General features: G+C 42.3%; 1 protein-coding gene across 5 annotated transcripts; it reads right to left on the reverse strand.

The window, feature by feature from the left end:
* Nucleotides 1-1374: 1374 nt before the first annotated feature.
* Nucleotides 1375-20651, reverse strand: fance (FA complementation group E). Of its 5 annotated transcripts, none has more exons than XM_033042416.1 (11): nucleotides 20278-20648; nucleotides 18073-18283; nucleotides 16269-16908; nucleotides 14872-14916; nucleotides 13335-13388; nucleotides 12389-12532; nucleotides 9736-9859; nucleotides 8373-8448; nucleotides 4986-5052; nucleotides 3291-3416; nucleotides 1375-1583 (listed from the first exon to the last, which is right to left on the reverse strand). In XM_033042416.1, the coding sequence occupies exons 2-11, from the start codon at nucleotides 18276-18278 to the stop codon at nucleotides 1482-1484; spliced, it is 1584 nt and encodes a 527-aa protein (XP_032898307.1). In that variant the 5' UTR covers nucleotides 18279-18283; nucleotides 20278-20648; the 3' UTR covers nucleotides 1375-1481. The 5 variants fall into 5 exon arrangements, with proteins under 5 accessions (XP_032898307.1, XP_032898304.1, XP_032898305.1 ...); XM_033042413.1 differs by having other exon boundaries at nucleotides 20120-20648; XM_033042414.1 differs by lacking the exon at nucleotides 20278-20648 and adding an exon at nucleotides 19819-19849.
* Nucleotides 20652-21637: the final 986 nt, after the last annotated feature.

Consider the following 21637-nt stretch of genomic DNA (forward strand, 5'->3'; position numbering starts at 1 on the left):
TCCTTAAACATCTAAAACACTCTCCGCCTTGAATGAACTCAAAAGCTCCAGTCTGGACCAATCCAGATTCTTCACCCTGAATGAAACATTCTAGTTTTTGACTTGCTCTTTACTTTGAGAAAATATGTGTGAAATTAACTAAAAGCAATTAATCACAATTGTACAAAATATAACTGAGTGCTAGATCGAACTGTTGTCTTAATTTCCAAATTGCTTCTCCATCCCGTGCGGAAGTGATTTGCTGTGGAAAATAAGTGCTGAGAAGGAAGTTTGCAGCTCCAGTTGCGTGAGTGCAGGTGTTATTAATCACTCAATCACTTTGCCTTTCCATTAATCACATGATTTAATTTACAGTAACTGGTTGCTATAATAATTGCATAACTCCCTGCATGTAGACAGTTTTGGAAGTCTATAATGGAAGAAGTTAAAAGTATTGATACAGTTTCTAAACACCATGAGATTAACAGAAATTGTAAGAATTCAGGGCAAGGATGTTGCCAAAGTAGTTTTAATTTACAATTTTATCTCACCCATCATTAACACTGAAAGATCTGGGGCAGGAAGAAATAAATGTCCTTCAATAAATTGGTGCATGGTGTCTGTAGCACCATTAAGTGGTGGGAAGGTGTTAATGCAGCACAGTAGAGAACAGTTGCATTCAAACTCCCAAGTGCTTAATGTGGAAATTATGATAGCAAAGCTTCACCCATTCTGATTTTTATTGTTAACTAGACCAAGGGGGTCCCGTCCCCTCAATGCTTGGTTGCGGGTGGGCGGGTGGGAAGAGAGTAGGGAGAGGCCTGCGGCGTCACACGCACATTAACCACCCCCCTTGGTATTATATTAATATTATTCATTGGCTCCTTTTACCCCATCCTTGCCCTATCTCGGGAGGGGCAGAGAGGGTGGGTGGGGGGGGGGGGGGGGGGGGTAGTGAGGGAGAGGGCAGACTTAAACTTGGCTTGTTCAGCGGCTTCAATCCAGAGCCCTGGGGGGGGGGGGGGGGGGGGGCGGCCGAGCTGCGGGCGGGGAGCTGCAGAAGGTGGCCGAGTGCGAATCGACAGCGAGAGGGAGGTGACAAAATGACTGCGAGTGGGGGGGTTAATGTAACTCGCAGCTCGTGCAAACACAGTGCCCAGCGGGCTGCGCGTTGAAAACTGCGCAGCTGGCTGCGAGTAGCAGAGCCATTGTGACGTCGTTGTAGCTTCAAAGAATATTTCAGATTTTTGAACAATTTTAATAAACTCAAGAAATAATTAATAAAATTTTCAGGTGAGACTGTTTTCGAGATCATGAGGTAAATATCGGAATATGTAAACATTTCACCGTTAGCGCGTCGTGTTTTCGAGGAGAAAAACACACAAATACGTCCACATCCAAGATCAGAATTTTATAAGTATATTGATGAGTTATGAACCATTGGAACCATGTATGCTAATCAAGACAATGCATAACAAAACTAGCATTAAAAATATATCAAATTATACATTAATATGTTTCAGTGCCACCTGCAGTGATTTCTTCAGAAATGTGGTATGGTTTACCAAGACATTGAACAGCATATTCTTGTGAACGAGTGTTATCTGGAAAAAGCAAAAAATAATTCAGATGGTGTAGTGTCTTTAGTCACATGTTCTTTACACAAAGTTTATCTAGAAACAGTACCTATTACGTAATATTCATTTGCAAAATGTGCTATACCTTGTAGATGATAGTATGATGGACGAGGAGCCATGAACAGACAGGAATACAGGGAAAGAGCAGAGAGTGGTCAGATCCCATTGCAGCTAGCAGAAATAACAAAGATTGGTGTGCTGGACATGAAGAGTTGTATGAAAGGCGAGGACTAGGACAACTATGTCCCTTCTGGTTGCGAGTAAGAGCAAAAGTTTGGGTAACTGAGGAAATACAAAAGGGCTTCATCAACTAGTGGAAGTCATATTTCTTGAAAAAATTTACATTGCAGGTGTCCAAGAATGAAAACCCTATCTCGATCAGATTTGGTGGAGACTGAAAATAAGAGAAAGGTATATCATTCTTGCAAGAGACAAGGCGGGAAGTAGAAATGTGATAATGTCCTGTTTTCTCAAAGACAGCTTCTTCATGATTATGGCCAGGGTGAGGTCAGAATTGGGGACCTTGTTATGCTGGATCATGAATCTCGAAGTATCACAAAGTTCTTTCAGATGATAGTTTAGGAAGCTCTACCTGTCAGTCAATGCCAATGCACAACATGGTTTATCTGCACCCAACCACGACTGATTACCAAGTTCTACAGCTGTCAAGTACACTGGAATGATGCTGCCAGGGCTAGTTACAGCTAAGTGAAGGTCAGAAACAGTTGTGCTGATCATCAGTCTGGGCTTTCCCCTTCCAGCCAACAACCTAAACACAGCGATAGCCAACAACGCTTCATCTACAGTATTATATCACCAATTGTTAAGATAATTTACATTTCACCTATATAATCATGTGATCTGAATGCTTGAGTCCATGGTTACAACATTGAATGGCATTCTACTGCAATCCAATGTAAGTGTGTTTTACAGAATTAGTTCCATTAAGGTTTTCCTTGAGGCCAACAGCATTATTGGGAATCGTCAATATTGTTAAACTTTGGCCTCAATTCAGCTTAAAGAAGAAAAGATTTAATGATTAAAAAGGCTGATACCATATTTAAATGTTTCTTGCCTTTGAAATGGACCCCTGCTGTTCAGCTCACAAACCAATGTGAAGGGGTTTGAATACTTTCTGAATGCATTGTAGATATACAGGCAGGTGAGGTTGTTTAGTTTAGTTTAGAGATACAGCGTGGAAACAGGCACTGGGGCCCGAGTCCGCAACGACCAGCGATCCCGCACATTAATAATACCTCACACACACACACAAGGGACTATTTTTACATTTATAACAAGCCAATCAACCTACAAACCTGTACGTCTTTGAAGTGTAGGAGTAAACCAAAGATCTGAGAAAACCCACGCAGGTCACGTTGAGAATATACAAACTCCATACAGGCAGGCAAGCACCCGTTGTCAGGATCGAACCCGGGTCCCCGGCACAGTAACGCAGTAGCTCTACCACTATGCCACCATGCCTCCCATCATGTTTGGCACAGACAGTGAGCATATTTAGGCTTACAGCCACCTCCCCTGCACATAGATCCACTTTTAGCACTTAGGCTTGGCAAGTAAGAAGTGAACAGGGAGGAACCTACTTGATTCCTATTGCACTCACATTTGAAGAGTTATCTCAATCTATTTTTCCTCAGTGCACAGGGTTATACTCACATTGGTTGGGTACTTTGTAAGTGTAGCTAGGACCATCTTGGCATATTTTACTGAGTTGTTGAATCTCCCGGCTTGCTGGCTTAACTTTTGAATAAACTGTTCAAACAGTTCACATGATAGGTCTACCTGTCAAGAAATAACAGAGTAGGAGTTTTAAAAGCAGACCTAGTTGCAAGTAACTACTTCAATCAACACCATGAAAATGTATGACTCAGTCATTTATCATTATCTGTGAAAGCTGCATTGTGGCAGTTGATTTTCACATTTCTTACGTAAAGACTGGTTACATTAGACATAAGATAGACACAAAAAGCTGGAGTAACTCAGCGGGATAGGCAGCATCACTGGAGAGAAGGAATGGGTGACGTTTCCGGTCGAAAGTGTTCCACGAAACAATCGCCCAGTCTGCGTTTGGTCTCGCCGATGTAGAAGAGTCCACATCTTGAACAACGACTAGTAGATGAGGTTGGAGGAGGTGCAAGTGAACCTCTGCCTAACCGGCATCTTCTGCGGTTGCTGGGGAAGGTACCTGGGGAGGGGGTGGTTTGGGTGGGAAGGGATGAGTTAACCATGGAACGGTCTCTGTGAACGGCGGAAAGGGGTGGAGATGGGAAAATGTGGCTGGTGGTGGGATCCCGTTGGAGGTGACGGAAATTTTGGAGGATTATGTGTTGTATGCGACAGCTGATTGGGTGGAAGGTAAGGACTAAGGGGACTTGGTCTCTGTGGCGACCAGGGGAAGGGGGAGCAAGGGCAGAGCTGCGGGGTACCGAGGAGGCACAAATCTATGATGGGAGAGGGGAACCCCCGTTCCCTAAAGAATGAGGGCATCTTGGATGTTCCAGTTTGGAACACCTCATCTTGGGCGCAGATGCGGCATTGGCAGAGGAATTGGAAGTAGAGGATAGATAGAGTCTTTGCAGGAAGCAGGGTGGGAAGAAGTGTAGTCGAGATAGTTGTGGGAGTCAGTGGCTTTGTAATATACGTCTATCAATAGTCTATTTCCTGTAATGGAGACTGAGATCAAGAAAGGGGAGGGAGGTGTCGGAGATGGTCCAAGTAAATTTGAGCGCAGGTGGTGGCGAAGTCCATGACTTCTGTATGGGTGCAGGAGGTAGCACCGATGCAGTCATCAATGTAACAGAGATAGAGTTTGGGGATAGGGCCAGTGTACACCTGGAACAGGGATTGTTCAACGTACCCTACTAAGAGGCAGGCTTAGCTGGGGCCCATGCGGGTGCCAATAGCTACGCCTTGGACTTGGAGGAAGTGGGAGGGGTCAAAGGAGAAGTTGTTGAGGGTGGAACACATTGGTTAAGAGGGGTTTCATCACACATCAAAAGTCCAGCATCGTCAAAAAAATTAACAATTCTGCAAGTGCTTGACCACTCTAGAATGAAAAATAGTTATGTACTTCTCAGTAATATTTCCCTTCATCTTTTCCCATGAAGGGCCAATGCCAATCTGCATCTACTCTGTGGCACCTCGCCCAAGAACCATTTGACACTTGAAATAGTTAGGAATCTGATTCAAATCACAAATGGGTGGTATTTTTACAATTTCAAATAAACTCTGAACCAGGTTGGAGCTCCCAATTGCTTCTAGGTAATTTATTTGGTTTGGACATTGTAAACATTTGTTCAGTGAAACTACGGGTGTGCTTTATGATATCCCCAACTTGCAGTTACTAATTACCTTCCTCTCAAGCAATATATGGACCACGGAGAGTATTTCTTCACTCCATGTTACGAACAGGACGTATCTGTAAGTATATTGTAATAATTAGCAGAAATAGCCACTGCAGCTAAAATAAAATCTTAACTGATGGTTTCAATTATAATGTTCAATCTTTTCAATTCCCCCTTTCTACACCACTACTCATTATGTCTTTCCACATTATTATTGTGCTTGTGCCAGCAGGTTAATATTGTTTGCATTTCCCACAACCTTTCTTGTTTGGATAAAGGCAGCAAATGAATGTATCCAAAAATACTTTGCTACTGTGGAAGCCAATCAACACAAAGACAATAGAATTTGCTGATATGAATTATGCCAAATACTTCAACTTCTCCAGATTAAAGTCAAATCTACATGATCACATAATAAAACACACTTGAGAGTTGCGCAGTCTGAAGTCCTTCGGCTCTTCGACCACACCGGCCAACAATGTCCCAGCAACATTAGTCCCACTTGCCTGCGCCTGGTCCACATCCCTCCAAACCTGCCCTATCCATGCACCTGTTTGTTTCTTAAACGATGTCCCAGCCTCAACTACCTCCTCTGGCAGCTTGTTCCATTCACCCACCACCCTTTGTGTGAAAAGGTTTCCGCTCGGATACCTATTAAATCTTTTCCCCTTCACCTTGAACCTGTCCTCTGGTCCTCGATTCCCCAACTCTGGGCAAAAGACTCTGTGTATCTACCCGATCTACTCCTCTCATGATTTTGTATACCTCTATAAGATCTCCCCTCATCCTCCAGCACTCCATGGAATAGAGACCCAGCCTACTCAACCTCGCCCTATAGCTCACACCCTCTAGTCCTGGCAACATCCTCATAAATCTTTTCTGAACCCTTTCAAGCTTGACAATATATTTCCTATAACATGGTGCCCCGAACTGAACACAATATTCTAAATGCAGTCTCAACACATCTTATACAACTGCAACATGACCTCCCAACTTCTATTCTCTGACTAATGAAGACCAAAGTGCATAAAGCCTTTTTGACCACCTTATCTATCTGCGACTCGACCTTCAAGGAACCATGCACTTGTACTCCTAGATCCCTCTGCTCTACAACACTACCCAGAGGCCTACCATTTACTGTGTAGGTCCTGCCCTTGTTCGACATCCTAAAATGCAACACCTCACACTCCTCTGCATTAAATTCCATCAAGTATTCCTCCGCCCACATGGCCAATCGATCCAGATCCTGCTACAATCTTTCACAACCATCTTCACTATCTGCAAAATTTGTATCATCTGCAAACTTGTTAATCTTGCCCTGTATGTTCTCATCCAAATCATTGATGTAGATGACAAACAGTAACAGGCCCAGCACCGAACCCTGAGGCACATACCTGGTCACAGGCCTCCAATCTGAGAAGCAACCTTCCACCATCACCCTCTGCATCCTTCCATGGAGCCAATTTGCTATCCATTCAGCAATCTCTCCTTGGATCTCATACGATCTAACCTTACAGAGCAACCTACTATGCGGAACCTTGTCGAATGCCTTACTGAAATCCATTTACACAACATCTACAGCTCTGCCCTCATCTACCTTTTTGGTCACGTCTCCAAAAAAAACAATCAGATTTGTGAGACACGACCTCCCACGTACAAAACCATGCTGACTATCCCATATCAGCCCTTGCCCATCCAAATGCCTATAAAACCTATCCCTCAGAATACTCTAGTAACTTTCCAACTGCAGATGTTAAGTTCACTGGCCTATAGTTCCAGGCATTTTCCCTGCAGCCGTTCTTGAAAAGAGGCACATTTGCCACCCTCCAGTCTTCCGGCACCTCTCCTGTATTTAAGGCAGACTCATTAATTTCAACCAGGGCTCCCGCAATTTCCTCTCTAGTTTCCCACAATGTCCTTGGATGTATCTGATCAAGCCCTGGAGATTTGTCTACCTTCAGACACAACAGTACTTTCAGCACTTCTTCGACAGCTCTCAGTTTTCCATTGACTGCCCCAAGTTCCTCCGTCCTACTGTCTTTCTCCTCGGTAAATACAGAGGACACTCATTGAGGACCTTGCCCATCTCCTGTGGCTCCACACAGAGGTGACCGCTTTGATTCCTGAGATGTTCCACTCTCTCTCTAGTTACCCTTTTTCCCCTTATGTATTTATAAAATATTTTGGGATAGATCCACCTTTGTCTGCAGTGGAATTCTGCTGATGCTTTGGCTTTACAATCATTCATGTAAAACCACCTGAAATAGATTGTGGTCATTCATCTCAGTCAAATGAGCAGTTTTAAAGTGGCTTCCATAAATGCTGCTACACAAATTGCTATACCTCAAAATGTTTTTTACACAATTGTTAAGTGATTGATTAAATTTAATTAGAGCCGTTGAAAACAGTGAATGTTACAGAGTTCTGATTTACTAAAAGTAGAGAAAATATTTATTTGGGAGCAGACCGTTGCAAGTAGAACAAAGTTATTAAGGCTATCTATAATGATAGTTGCTAAGGTTAACTACAATGACAAGTACTTGATATTTATTTTTGCTTATTTGAACTGAAGCTCCCAATAGCACACACCACAATAGGAATTCCTTCTGCAGTGGTATTAAATCTGTTTAAACACAAATCATTCTTCACTTTTTCTCCCTCTTTCAAAACTGTAAAAGGAAAAATAAAGTCTGAATGTCTTTACGTGGAATTGACCAAAGCTTGCTCAATTTTTTTTATAATGTATTCTTTCTGCAGTTATCATCGAGACCTCCAGGTAAGGCATGTTCACCACTAAGTCAACCTGCATGTGTTTCAAATTGAAGTGGCCCTAGAAAACCACACAACCTGATGGGACTGCAACTCTTTTTTTATGGAGCTTCTCAAATGCACAGATATTTCATAAGATCATAAGAGTAGGATTAGGCTATTTGGACCATCAAGTCTACTCCACCATTCGACCATGGCTGATCTATTTTTCCCTCTCATTCTCCTGCCTTCTCCCTGGTACAATTGACACCCTAATTAATCAAGAACCTATCAATATGTGTTTTAATAATACCCAATGACTTGGCCTCCAAAGCCACCCGTGGCAACAAATTCACTATCATCTGGTTAAAGAAATTCTTCCTCATCTCCATTCTTCTATTCTGAGGCTGTGCCCTCTGGTCCTAGACTCTCCCATTACTGGAAGCATCCTCTCCATATCCACTTTATTTAGATTTCCTGTTCTAATAGAATATCAAAAACATTCAGGCATGAAGAAAAACATTGATTCTTAATAAAGAGGCAATCATAGAACATATAACTGACTACTTTAAAATGTTTTGTTGATAGAGAATTATACAAGACAGGCATAAAAGGTAAACTTTAATTAACAATAGAATAAATGAACCTGAAAGTCACTGTTAAATAGTCTGGTTCAATGCAGTCTTCAACAAGTCTGCAAATCAGCTCAACTTGAATATTTCCTGTAAGAAAATCCAGAAACATTGATTTACAATTATATTGCAAAAAAAATGTAATTGCTTTTTTGCCCATTTTAATAAAGTATAATATATACAAATTTATAGCTCTGGATCCGATTATATTAACATTTGCCATAATCATAATTTTGCAGCTTTAGAATATGCAAGTAAGTAAAGACTCATAATGAAAGGCCTCAACCTCAGCTGGGCGACTGTTCGAGAGACAGGATCAGACAGAAAGAAAAATTCCTCATGGGTGCAAAGTTTCTCTAGTTGTTACTTGTACTGATAATGCAAGCATCATTTCTGAAGGGATTTAATGTGATACAAATAACAATCAGAACAGGCTAACCCTTGATTTGTCAAAACAGAGAACTTCGCCAACAGTTGGTATAATCACAGATGTCAGAGCTTTAAACTAGCATTCAACAAATTTCACACTGGTAATGAGAAACAAATGTAATTTAAAGACTACTGAATTATTTCCCTAGATTAGGGCAGCACAGTGGTAGAGTTGCTCCCTTAAAGCACCAGAGACCCGGATTAGATCCTGACTAGGGGTGCTGTCTGCACGGAGTTTGTACGTTCTTTCTGTGACTGCGTGGGTTTTCTCCGGGTGCTCAGGTTTCCTCCCACACTCCAAAGACGTGCAGGTTTGTAGGTTAATTGGCTTCGGTATGTTGTAAAATTGTCCCTAGTGTGCAGGATAGTGTATGAGGTGATCGCTGGTTGGCGTGGACTCGGTGGATCGAAGGGCGTTTCCGCGCTGTATCTCTAAAGTAAAGTACGTTTATCAGTGACAGCCGAGTGAAAAGATTTCTTTGAAAATACCATTTTGGGATAATTTGAGTAAACGGAGACTGGGAAGAAACTATCCTTCCCAATTATTTCATCCACTGGGAAGTCACCGCAGCTCAATAGCTGATCTACAATAGAGCTAGACTAGACACGGAGCAGATTGCTATGATAGTCAACAGCTTCATTGCTGTATCATGATAGGTGAATGAAATGGATAGGACGTATTTTATATCTAGCTATTCCTACATTCTGCTCCTATGTCACAGATTCAAATCCATAGTGTTTCACAAAATAAAAATATTGATAGCTGTTAGTCTCTTCACAATGAGGGGAGTTTAAGGTGAATGTCAGTGTTCAGTTAAAGTGTGGAAAGAGTAAGCAATAAAATGCATTTACCATAGTATGATTCCAGTAAGAAACGTTTTTCTCATTCTACATTGCTAATTTGTAGTTAGCAGTTTCTCTCTCCCAGGTTACGAATACTGATCTTACCTATATCTGGAGTCTGAAGGAGTGGCCCAATCAGAGCACTGCAGGTTGGGCGTGGATATTTCTTGTAAAACAAAGTGATGGCAGCCATTAGAAAGCGTGAAGCAGGCTCCGTCAGTAAGAGTACCTATGAATATACACAATCCACATCTGTTATTTAACTCTTTCTCGACTCGACATCAGACTACTCTCGTGATAAATGGTTCCCTTAAGAATTTTACAGTACAGGTACTTTCCATGACATTACAACCTCCATCTTTGGGATCTACTCTGCCTATCACCTCAGTTCTTTTTTCCATTCCCTCAGTTTCTCTGTGTCAATTCTATTCTGATTACACCATTTTCCATGCCAGATCATTGGGTACATTTTTATTTTTCGTCAACCAAAATATAAAATTAAAGACCACATTAAGCAGTTATTGGGTCCCTGTCACACGGGCCTGGTCCCCCAACGCAACCCGTTCCCCAATGCAATATTCCACCACTCACACATAGCCCCCAACTGCGCAGGCGCAGCTCATTTCCCCTCACCCCCAGCACTTCCTCCCTCTTATTTCCCCTTTCCTCTTCCAATCCCTCCCTCACCTCTCCTTTCCCCTACCCTCAGTCACTCCCTCCCTCCATAACTCCTCTACCCTCCCTACCCCCTCCTATCCCCCACTCATCTCCCCACTACCCGCCCCACTATCCCTCCTGACCTCTGCCACTGCCCTCCTCTCCCTCTATTCCCCTCTCCCTACCTCCCTCGCTCTATTCCCCACTCCCTACCTCCCCCCTCCTCCCCCTCTCCCTCCTCACCTCCCCCCCCTCTCCTTCCCTATCCCCTCCTCTCCCTTAATCCCCCGCACTCTCCCCAGGATCTCAAGGGTGCCGCTCCTTTCCCTCCTTGCGTGACCGGAGCCAGCAGTGCCGTCGGCCTCAGAGCCAGGTTCAGCGCCCAGGCCTCAGCCTGGTATTGATGAAGATATTTCCCTAGATCATTATCAAAACATATATGTATGAGGGGCCATATGAAGTTTATTTATTAATTAAATATTCATGAATAAATGTGGCAGCGTTTTTAATGTCACATTTTTGGTGTCCAAATTGGTGGTAAAACGATGATTTGTCTGTCATGAAAAAGGTTTTGACTTTCGGTCTTGAAGTTATCTAATTTATATCTGTTATTTATAAGGTTTCACATGATGGGTAGATTTCTGTTAAGAACAGTGTATTGGTATAAAAAAAACTGAATAATAATCTTGTTCCTCAAAATATCTCCAGTATTGTAAAAAGACACATATACAAGGACATCAATATTTTAATAGTCTCAGGTGGTAAATGGTGCACCAGTGTGAGCAAAGTGAAACAAAATATAAAAACATAGCTCTGGAGATGCTAGTTTAAATCAAAGAAAGACAAAAAGTGCTGGAGTAACTCAGTAGGTCACACAGCAGCATCTTTGTAAAAAAAACAGATTGGTGATGTTTCTTGGTTCAGGTGAAAAAGTTTAAAGATTTAGAAGTTACAAAATAGATTCTGCTTTACATTTAGAAGTTAGAAAATAAATGCCTAACCTTTCTCCTACTACACTAGCGAGAGTTCTGCAAAATACCAAGTGTCTTGTCCTATAATATAAACACTAGCAAGATTACAGCACAATAACATGAATGTTTTGCCTTTCTTCTATTACACAAGCAAGATTTCAGCACAATAACACTCAATATTTTGCTCTATGAGAATCAGAAAGATGTTCAGAAACAATCAAAGATGTTCAGACAACTTGATTCATACCCTCTGCTCTACAGATTGTAATGTTCAAACAATTAATCAACAAGGTAAAAAAAAAACAAGAGTGCTTGAATCTGCAAAAAATAGCTCCTTCAGCATAACCATATATGGGCTATCCTTTCCTCTATCGGAAGAACCTGTCAATCCTCTGATTTTAACCATATATGAACAAGGCAAAAGGCTGTACAATGCTTTGTAAGATAAAGAATTGCTGATTATTAGGGTATAAATATATCTGATTGAACATTACTTCTGTGTGTGGAGAAAGAGGGACTGTAGTTTGTGTTTATACTGTGAGATCTGTCCTCCCACACCCGCTTGCTGAAATAGACATTACTGTATTACTAACTTTTGTGTTGTTATCTGTTTGAAGCAAATTGAACTGAGACCCTTCTTCAGATTGAAAGTAGGGTGGCGGGAAAGAGCTGGAGGTGAGAAAAAACTTCTAGCTCTCTCTCCACCTCCCCCCCCCCCCCCCCCATACTTTCAGTCTGAAGAAGGGCTCCAACCTGACACATCAACTATCCTTGTTCTCCCGAGATGCTGCCTGACCTGCTTGCTAAGTTACTCTAGCACTTTGTGTTTATCTTTGATAAAGGTGAACATTTCTTCAGTCTGCTGGATCCCTACACTTCTAAAAAGTGACTCATTTGGAAATGACCCAAGATCTACAATACATCTGCTAATTTGCTGTGAGGTCTGCTGTTGCAATCCTATGAAGAAGATGGAATCAAATAATTCAACATTTCTGTCAATTTTGAAAAACATAATCCATGGGTCCAGTTTGATAGAGGCACCAGACCTCTGTTCAAATCAGTAATTAAAAAGTGGAAGAGTTGGAAATGAAAAAAAAATTGTTTCAATCTCACCACTCAAGTAAACATACCCTTGTCAGGAAGAGATTCTGAGCAAGCACAGTCGCATTGCTGTAACTGAGATCAGATGGTAGGGAGATCATTTTGTTGCAGGCCAAGGGCAGTTGGTGCTCTGAGAGCTCGGACAGCCGTAATAATAAACAGAGCTTCTCCAGCTGCAAGAATGGAAAGCCTCAGTCAATTATTGTAAATATTATGCAATAAACATTCAGACTCTGTGCTGAAAAGAAATGAGAGGTACCTGAACTATTTCACTTTGTCAAATACTGTGGCAATATGCTCAGTCCACCTAATAAGTGCCAATGTACTTCAGATACTGACTAAGTTTTCATATTTCTGTCAACTTTCTCACATGGTACTGTAAAAAGGTGTACTGCTGTAAACAGTACCCTCTCCAGTTCTTGAGAGCTCTAAAAGTTGAACAAAGCTCCGTCAGTTTTGTAGTTTGTTCACTGATAGTATAAGGTTGTGCCCTTTAATTGAGTTTATGTAGGATATTTCCAAACTCAAATTGATCATTATTACTGTAACACCAAATGGAAAATTAAATTTTGACATCTTCATTTTTATACATTAGCACAAAATCCATCTGTGACACATCCTGTTTAGCACAATATCATGTGAGGAATACAATGGAAAGGGTCCGTGCAAGAGGATGGTTGTCACAGCACATAGGAAATAGGTTATTCACAAGACCCAGTCCTCCTTCCTTCTCCCCGCACTCCAGCAACAAAGCTCCAGGCCAGGTCTGCGTAAATCTCTACCCAAAGGCCAGAGCTTCCTCCATGCCGATTACTCTGGGGTGCGTTAGTGCTGCCTAGAGGCAGTAAAGAGTTTTCCACACAATGAAGATTTAGTCCAATAACAATGGGCAAACTGGAGTATTGCATAATATGGGCAAGTTGAAATGTAATTCACTGAAAAGGGTTACTTAAAAACAGAATATTCTGTTCCTACCTGGTTTGGATCACATTGATTGAGGATATTTAATTCTTCAGGTGTTTCCAGCTTCTACAAAGAGAAACATCTATTTAAGTAATAGCAATTTATGGACAAAAAACAACCTGTACTTCAATCCCCCACGTTACTCATCCTAAACACAAGAAACTTAATTTCAAGAATCCTTAGCTGGGCTGCAATTAACACAAAAGCAAAATCCAGTTGTCACAACTGCAGTAGATACAGCTGCTGAAGCATGCAAAGTAAACAAAGGCGTTTACCATTATAAAACATGCCAAAAGAAAATCTATTACAATAATGTTTTATTTACCTTCCTCAGCCCCTCACAAGCCTTGTGGAAACACAAACAGACACATAAAGGTTACAACACTGCAATGGGGGGGGAGGAGAGGGGGGTTATCTGAAACTGGATGATTCAATGTTCATGCCATTGGTTGGAGGCTACTCAAGCAGAATATGATGAACTGAATTCTCCAATTTCAGGTAAACCCTCCACCTCTCTGAAGGAGGGTCCCGTCCCAAAACATCACCTATCCATGTTCTACAGAGATGCTGACTCGCTGAGTTACTCCAGCACTTTGTGTCCCACCTCTTTTACTCATCTACCTAGCTTACCTATATTGCCCCAGTTCCTTTCTCCTCCTCCACATAGGCATCACTCACCCCTCCTCTGGGTCCCCCATTTTTCTGCCATCCCTCATCATTCCCGTTCTCTTCTACCATGCACTGTTCCCTCCAAAGATCTTAGCTCCGCTATAGGATCTTTGGTTCCCTCTGGTTCCATATTTCACTCCACACCTCTCTTATCAGATTGCACCATTTGTATCCCTTTGTCTTCTCCACCTATCACCTCCAGCCGAATCTCCACCCCCACCTGAATCACCCACCAATCAACCCCTCCTTATCTAAATCACCCGTCACTTGCCAGCTCCTGCCCCACCTCTTTCTACCAGCTGTGCCGGCTCTAATCCACCAGTCCTAAGAAGGGCCCCGACGCAAAATGTAATCTGTCCAGTTCCATCCACAGATGACGCCTGACCCACTGAATTCGTCCAGCAGTTTGATTATGACAGTTACTATAGTCAATTGATGCAGTGTGCCAGGAGCTCTGTCAATGTGGCAACTTTGATCACGCTATGAATCGTCTAACAATATACTATCCTCTTTATAGTGGTGAATCTGAAGTGAAGTATTCCAATCTCTGAAAAAAGTTGGATTGGTTAAGGAATCTTGGATTACACGGATAAATTGTTATTCCATTGCAGCTATACAAAAAAAAGGAGATATGGTTAAGAAATAACCAAGAGTTATTTTCTGGCCAATACCAATCTAGCTGTAAAATACAGCACTATCTTCGGTTTAAACCAGCATCTGCAGTTCCTTCTTACACATGAGCATGCTTCACACTGAGGAATAACATCACTGGTGAAAAATAATGAAATAGAAAAGAAAAGAACATTTCTTTAATGCATTATGAATACATTATTGTACAAAAAGCTTTACATTTGAGTATAAAGACACCTAGAATACTCACATCTGAATCTGCTTCGAATATATCTCTCAGTGTGGATACTGAAGACTGTTAAAGAAAAACAAAGATTTTCAACAGGATTAAGAAATAGGTTTACTTGCCAATATTGCTATACAATTTAGCTATACACCTGCCCCCCCCATCAAGTTGGGCACAGACATGCAAGCCGACCGGGCCCGTTCCTGCACTGTACTGTTCTCTGAAAGTAGGTTTGGAGCTGATTGGCACCAGTATGCTTTATTGAAATAGATTGAGGTTAAGAGGCCTGGTGTATTTTTCTACATTAATAGCTGTATGTGAGGCATTTGTTAGCAAGCATTGGCAGATGTTCACAAGGTCAGACAAATGTTCTGCCATTATCTTTCTCATAACTTAAGTTCACCTTCCTCCTCTCTAGAGATATCCATATGTGGCCCTAATTTCCAATAATTTTTCTCCGCCTTGCAAATGATCACCGACGAACATCCAACATTCTCTAAGTAGAGAATATCTAGAGTCTAAACATCTTGAGTGAAGACACTTCTTCCCATTTCAGTCCTAAACGCAAATGCTGATACCGCATCAGCATCTTCCCTTTAAGCATTTTGAATGTTACAATGAGATCACGCTCTCATTGTTTGCCAACATTGAAGAATCATGACCCTCACTACTTGATTTATTTTCGTGGGATCACCTCTCCAACTGAGGAAATCTGACAATGTGCACTTTAACCACATGTGATTTTTCTACTACAAATCTCAAATTGAGTACAGAGGCAAATAAATAAATGATGGCTCTCTTGGCCTCAAAGGTAAGTATCAGTTTAATTTGTACTCAAAATTCGAGTAAGGTGGAATTACTGCACCAAAACAATACCAACAAACTGAGTAGAGGGGAAGGATCTCGGGCTGAATTGTTTTACTTGTCCACCTACTATATCAACTAACTCTTATTCTGTTCCTTCATACTACAGCACACCATAAGAATAATTTCAGTTTGTTAAGAGCAACCATTCAGTCCTTTATAATTCAGAATTGTACTACCAATATTTAATAAACCTATTTTATTAATACTCATAGACATACAAATTAATTAAGCCAGTCACTCAAATTATAACCAAAACCCAAGGAGCCAAATCTCACTGGTGAGTGACTGCAATTTTACAGAAAGTTCCCAACAACACTCAAAAAATGCCAGCAAGTTTATCCACATCAACAAGCTCTGAACTTCCAGGGAAATTTTAGTTTGCAAATCAGTCAGTGTGCTGCACTCCTGTATTCTCTTGCCTTGCAAAGTCAGCCTTGTGGATCCAAACTAAGTAAGCTCAGTGAATGCAAGCACCTGACTCCATTCAGCAAAATCTGGACTACTGTCTTCAGTCTAACATCCCCTATGTACATTTATACACATTTTTGTCTTACCTTGATATGTTCGGGTAGACCAACTATTTCTTCTATTTTCGGAAGGACTTTCTGTTCTACTTCAACAGTGCCCATTTTGTTTTGCAAGAGTGTATGGATAGGATTCACATTTCCCACATTTGCAGTTGTATCCTGGATCTCCCTGCCAACAAATGGTTCCAAACAGACGTCTTCTTTGTCTAATTTCATTTTCTTAGTTATATTTTGTTCATCGTCTTCGAAAAGAGCAGCATCGTCTACATTTTTCCGTTTTTTAGAGTTCTGCGTCAATGCTATGTTGTCTTCAGTACTTTCACATGATTTACCATTGCTGATAATTTGTTGTTTATAGTACCATCCCAACCTCTTCTCAGTATCTGAACAAACTTCAGAATTTCCCATCAACTTGTGACTTATGTGTTTCAATTGCTCCTGAAATCTGTTTGAATGCAAATCAGACTTTGAATAACCCAATCCACCTTCCAAGTCGTGCTCCAGCACATCAATTAGTTTCTGTTCCCAAAGATCCGTACCCGGGTTTTTCTTCAACTGTGAGATGAGACGATGCAGACAATCTTTCGGAACATGGCTACTAGCCAGGTGAAGGAAAGATAAAAGGTTTCTTCTGACCAGTACTGGTAAAAGGTAAAACAATGGCTGTCTAAAAGAGGAAAACATTGAATTTTTTGGTATGCAGTTGAGAGACAAAATATCATTATCACAGTTTTGCAAAAATCCTGCAATCTCTCACACTTATCCCAAGATGAATAAGCGAGTTTGGTATTTCGACTGCGCATGCCCAGGCATAGGTCACTCGAGAAAAACATTCTCGGCAGCTGAGCAGCTGCGTGTATACATCCGTGGTCAGGGTCGAACCGGGTCTCCGGCACTGCAAGCTCTGTTGAATTTCTACTGGAGTTAGCGACACTATTTCGCCATTCTCCACTGGTCCATGCACAAATCTCAGCAGTGACAATCTAATGAATCACGGCCCGATCCCCCTCAGCCTGGGTGTATGGGTTCCATTCCCACTCGGGCTGCCTTCCCAGGTTATACAGACTGCTGGACACTTTAATTTTCCTTCCCATCCCTACACAGACCTTTCTGTCCTCGGTCTCCTCCATTGTCAGAGTGAGGCTAAATGCAAATTGGAGGAACAGCATCTCATATTTCGCTTGGGCAACTTACAGCCCAGTGTTATGAATATTGATTTCTCTCACTTCAGGTAGCCCCAGCATTCCCTCTCTAATCCTCCCCCACCCAAGTCGCACTAGCTTCTCATTGTCACCGTACAAACAAAAGACCTGCTTCCTTTATCATCTTTACTTTTTTTGCATATCTTTCATTCATTGTTCTTTATCTCTTCACATCACCGTCTATATCTCTCGTTTCCCTTATCTCGAACCAGTCTGAAGAAGGGTCTTGACTCAAAACATCACCCATTCCTTCTCTCCAGAGATGCTGCCTGTTCTGCTGAGTTACTCCAACTTTTTGTGTCTATCTTCGGTTTAAACCAGCGTCTGCAGTTCCTTCTTATACACTGAATTTATTTAACATCCATGATGTCTTCAAGATATCCCAGAGCACTTTTGGTGCAGTTAGTGTCATAATGTAGGCAAATGTCAATCTATTTGCATAACTCAATAGGATAGATGTTTTCAGGGGTAGTGCCTGAGCCTTATTAACCTCTGAGTTAATCAATTTATCCTAACCTCGGGCTAAATGTCTTAATTTGCACCATGAAACTCTGAATACTGGTTCTGGACAAACCCTAGCCTGAGAGAAACATGTATGTGAATTAATATATTTATTAAAAGGCTCTTACAGACTTAGCTTCTGCTCATTCCCTTCCAAAAATGGCTCGGGTTGGCACAGTGTCTCTGTGAAGGTTCTCCAATGAAGAGACTGTTTTGACTGAATACGATTCAACACACGGTATGCACTGATAGCTCCCGATGTGCCCAGGGTTAGGGTGTGTAGCAGAATTTGGAATGGCTTCTGAAACTGTTCCAGCTCTTTAAAGTTATTCATGCTCCCTGGAAGAAAAGACAAAAGAAAATTCAGCATGGAGTACCTAATTAAAATAATATTATACACAAATATAATTTGTATTGCGGTCGAAGGTCCTTAGGTGTATGAAGGTATACAAATCTCCCGGGCCTAATCAGATATATCCGAGGATACTGGGAAACTAGAGAGGAAATCGCAGGAGCACTGGCTGAAATTTATGAGTCATCATTAAATACAGGAGAGGTGTTGGAAGATTGGAGGGAGGCAAATGTTGTGTCTCTATTCAAAAAGGGCTGCAGGGTAAAGGCTGGCAACTATAGGCCGATGAGAACATCTGTAGTTGAAAAGTTACTAGAGAGTATTCTGAGGGATAGAATATACATGCATTTAGACGGACAAGGGCTGATTAAGGTTAGTCAGCATGGTTTAGTATGCAGGAGGTCATGTCTCACAAATCTGATTTAAGTTTTGTTTTTAAGATGTGGCCAAAATGGTAAATGAGGGCAGAGCTGTAGATGTTGTATATATGGACTTCAGTAAAGCATTTGACAAGGTTTCACATGGTAGGCTGCTCTGGAAGGATAGATCCCATGGGATCCAATGAGAGATAGCTGAATGGATAGAAAATTGGCTTCATGGCAGGAAGCAGAGGGTGATGGTGGAAGGTTTCTTCTCGTACTGAATGCCTGTGACTATTGGTGCCTCAGGGTTCGGTAGTGGTCCCATTACTGTTTGTCATCTATATCAATGATTTGGATGAGAACATACATGGAAAGATTAGCAAACTTGCAGATGATACAAACGTGGGTGGTATTGCAGACAGTGAAGAGGTTGTCAAAAATTGCAGCAGGATCTTGTTCGGTTGCCCAGATAGGAATGGTCGATGGAATAATATATAGAGGTGTATTTCTGGTTCTCTCAGCTGCGCCATGGTTAAACATTCTGACACTGACCTCCATTGAAAAATACTTGTCTCTTGTCACTTCCACCATGTGTAAACAATGCCCCCTCTCTCCCCGACCCTAGTAAATACTGTAACTACCCCTCTCACCCGATAAACACCTGCTTCTCTCATTTCATGTTGAGAAAATAACTGTCCCTCTCAGCCACATATGTGTAATTAGTCGTATCACCCTGGGTTAATATCTGGTGCTATCAACACCACTCAGGTTACTAACTCCTCTTTCCCACCCCCACCCTGGGAATATATCTGCCCCCTCTCTCCCACTCCAGGTAAATAACCATTCTCAACCCACTCTGGCGAAGTAACTATCACAACCCCCCCAGTAAATAATGCCCATCACCCCATCCCAGGTATATACATTTATCTTGGGTAAATCATCTCTCTCATCCCACCCGGGGTACATACTTCACTTTACTTCAGGATAGACACATAAGGATGGAGTAACTCAGCGGGTCAGGCAGCCTCTCCGGAGAAAAGGGACAGGTTGCCTCAGGGTTGGGTCAATATCTACCACAGTCGGGAGCTGCCCGTCTCTACTAACTGGTGGCGGGCCCGCTGCTGGGAGGACGGTGTGAGCGCCGGCCCAAGTTTATTTGCTTCACTCGCCGCCGCTCGGAGTGAGAGTGAGGCCCAGCGCAATTTGGAGGGACAGCGCCTCATATTTCGCTTGGGCAGCTTGTACCCCAGAGTTTGAACATTGACTTCTCTAACTTAAAGCAACCCTTGCTTTCCCTCTCCCCCTCCCTTCCCAGTTCTCCGACCAGTCTGACTGTTCCCTGATTACATTTTTAATCAGTTTACTTTGTTGTCAGCTTCTCCTAGATAACAATGATCTGCAGTTTTCCATTATTCACATCCCGCTGAGTTGCTCCAGCTTTTTGTGTACACACTTCCTTACCTCTGTGTCTCCCTCTCCACCGACTCAGTCTGCAGGGTCTCGACCCGAATCGTCACCCATTCCTTCTCTCCAGAGATGCTGCCTGTCCCGCTGAGTTACTCCTGCATGTTGTGCCTATGCTCGGAGGACATTGTGAGGGCTGCCCCATGTTTATTTACCTCACTCACCACCGCTACTCGCAAACAGCAGCCGCCATTTGCACTGAGTTGGTTTGGCGGGAGATCCCGGGACTCGGCAAAGTCTGCAGCTCATCTCACTGCTGCTCAAACATCATCGAGCGCTCTATCATCTTTGTTGCTGCTGGCTGTCGCCGCCCGCCACGGCGTCTCAAAGCTCATGCCTCTGCCCAAAGCCTAGTTTTATCCAATACTAGAGTATCTTTGGTTTTATCGTCGCTAAGCTTAAAGCTCTGCATTCCTCCTCTATGTGTTATGCGCTGTGTTTTAGCGTTAAATACAATATTACAAAAATGCAGGCATCTGAAGAAGTACCCCGATCCGAAACGTTGCTTGTCTAATCCCCCCACAAATGCTGTCTGGGTTCCTCCAGCACGAAGCTTTACAATTCTGTAATTATCCTGTATTTATTGAAATTCGGGATTGAAATTAAAAAACAAAACAAATATTTATTTCAGGAGCATATCCATTTGAGGCAAAACAAGAATCTAATATTTCTAATCGGCCTTGTGATTATGACAGGCATTTTCAATTGAACTTGATGAAGCAGCCCCCTGGAAGAAATTCTGTACAATCTCAAAATAGGCAGGTAACGGAAAAGGGACTTGCAAGAATTGAAGTTCACTTTCACCTGCAGCGTTCTGAAAATTTGCAAAATATGTTTGAGCAGCTTTCATGCATATTTTTTTGCAGATTATACACAATTGGATGGAATGAGTGTTGGTGGATCGTTGGGGTGAAATGATGTTTAAAACACAATTTCGCATGTTTGATCATGTCTGGGCATGCTGATCAAAACACTGCAATAGCTGGGCGAACCTCCTCACACAAGTAACGCAGAAACGGTGTGGACAACAGACTAAAGGGCCTCTCCCACTTGGCGATTTTTTTCAGCGACTGCCGGTGTCATATTGGGGTCGCCAAAAGGTTTTGAACATTTCAAAATCCAGCGGCGACAAAAAAATGTTGCGACACTTGAGGGAACGCCGTGCGTCAATACGTCATCATGTCGCGTCACCGCCGCAACTTTTTGGGTGACCTGATACGTCAGTCAATGATACCAGCAGTCACTGAAAAAAATCGCCAAGTGGGACAGGCCCTAAAGTGTGGCGCGGCTTGATGGTACGGGCTAATGATGAGCTCACGGGAGGAGATGTGGACGAGAAAAGCCATAAAGGACCATCCCCTGCCCCCTTCCAGAACAACGAGAGAGCCCCAGCCTCTGGCCGTGTCGTGAACAATGCCAGATCGTCAACAAGCAACAAACCGGTGGCGTACTTTGCTGTGTACTCTGGGTTTGTGAGTGCCTACGTGGATACGTGAGTCTATGTGCCTTATTTTA

Source organism: Amblyraja radiata, chromosome 24, assembly GCF_010909765.2.
Source record: "Amblyraja radiata isolate CabotCenter1 chromosome 24, sAmbRad1.1.pri, whole genome shotgun sequence".
Classification (NCBI taxonomy): domain Eukaryota; kingdom Metazoa; phylum Chordata; class Chondrichthyes; order Rajiformes; family Rajidae; genus Amblyraja; species Amblyraja radiata.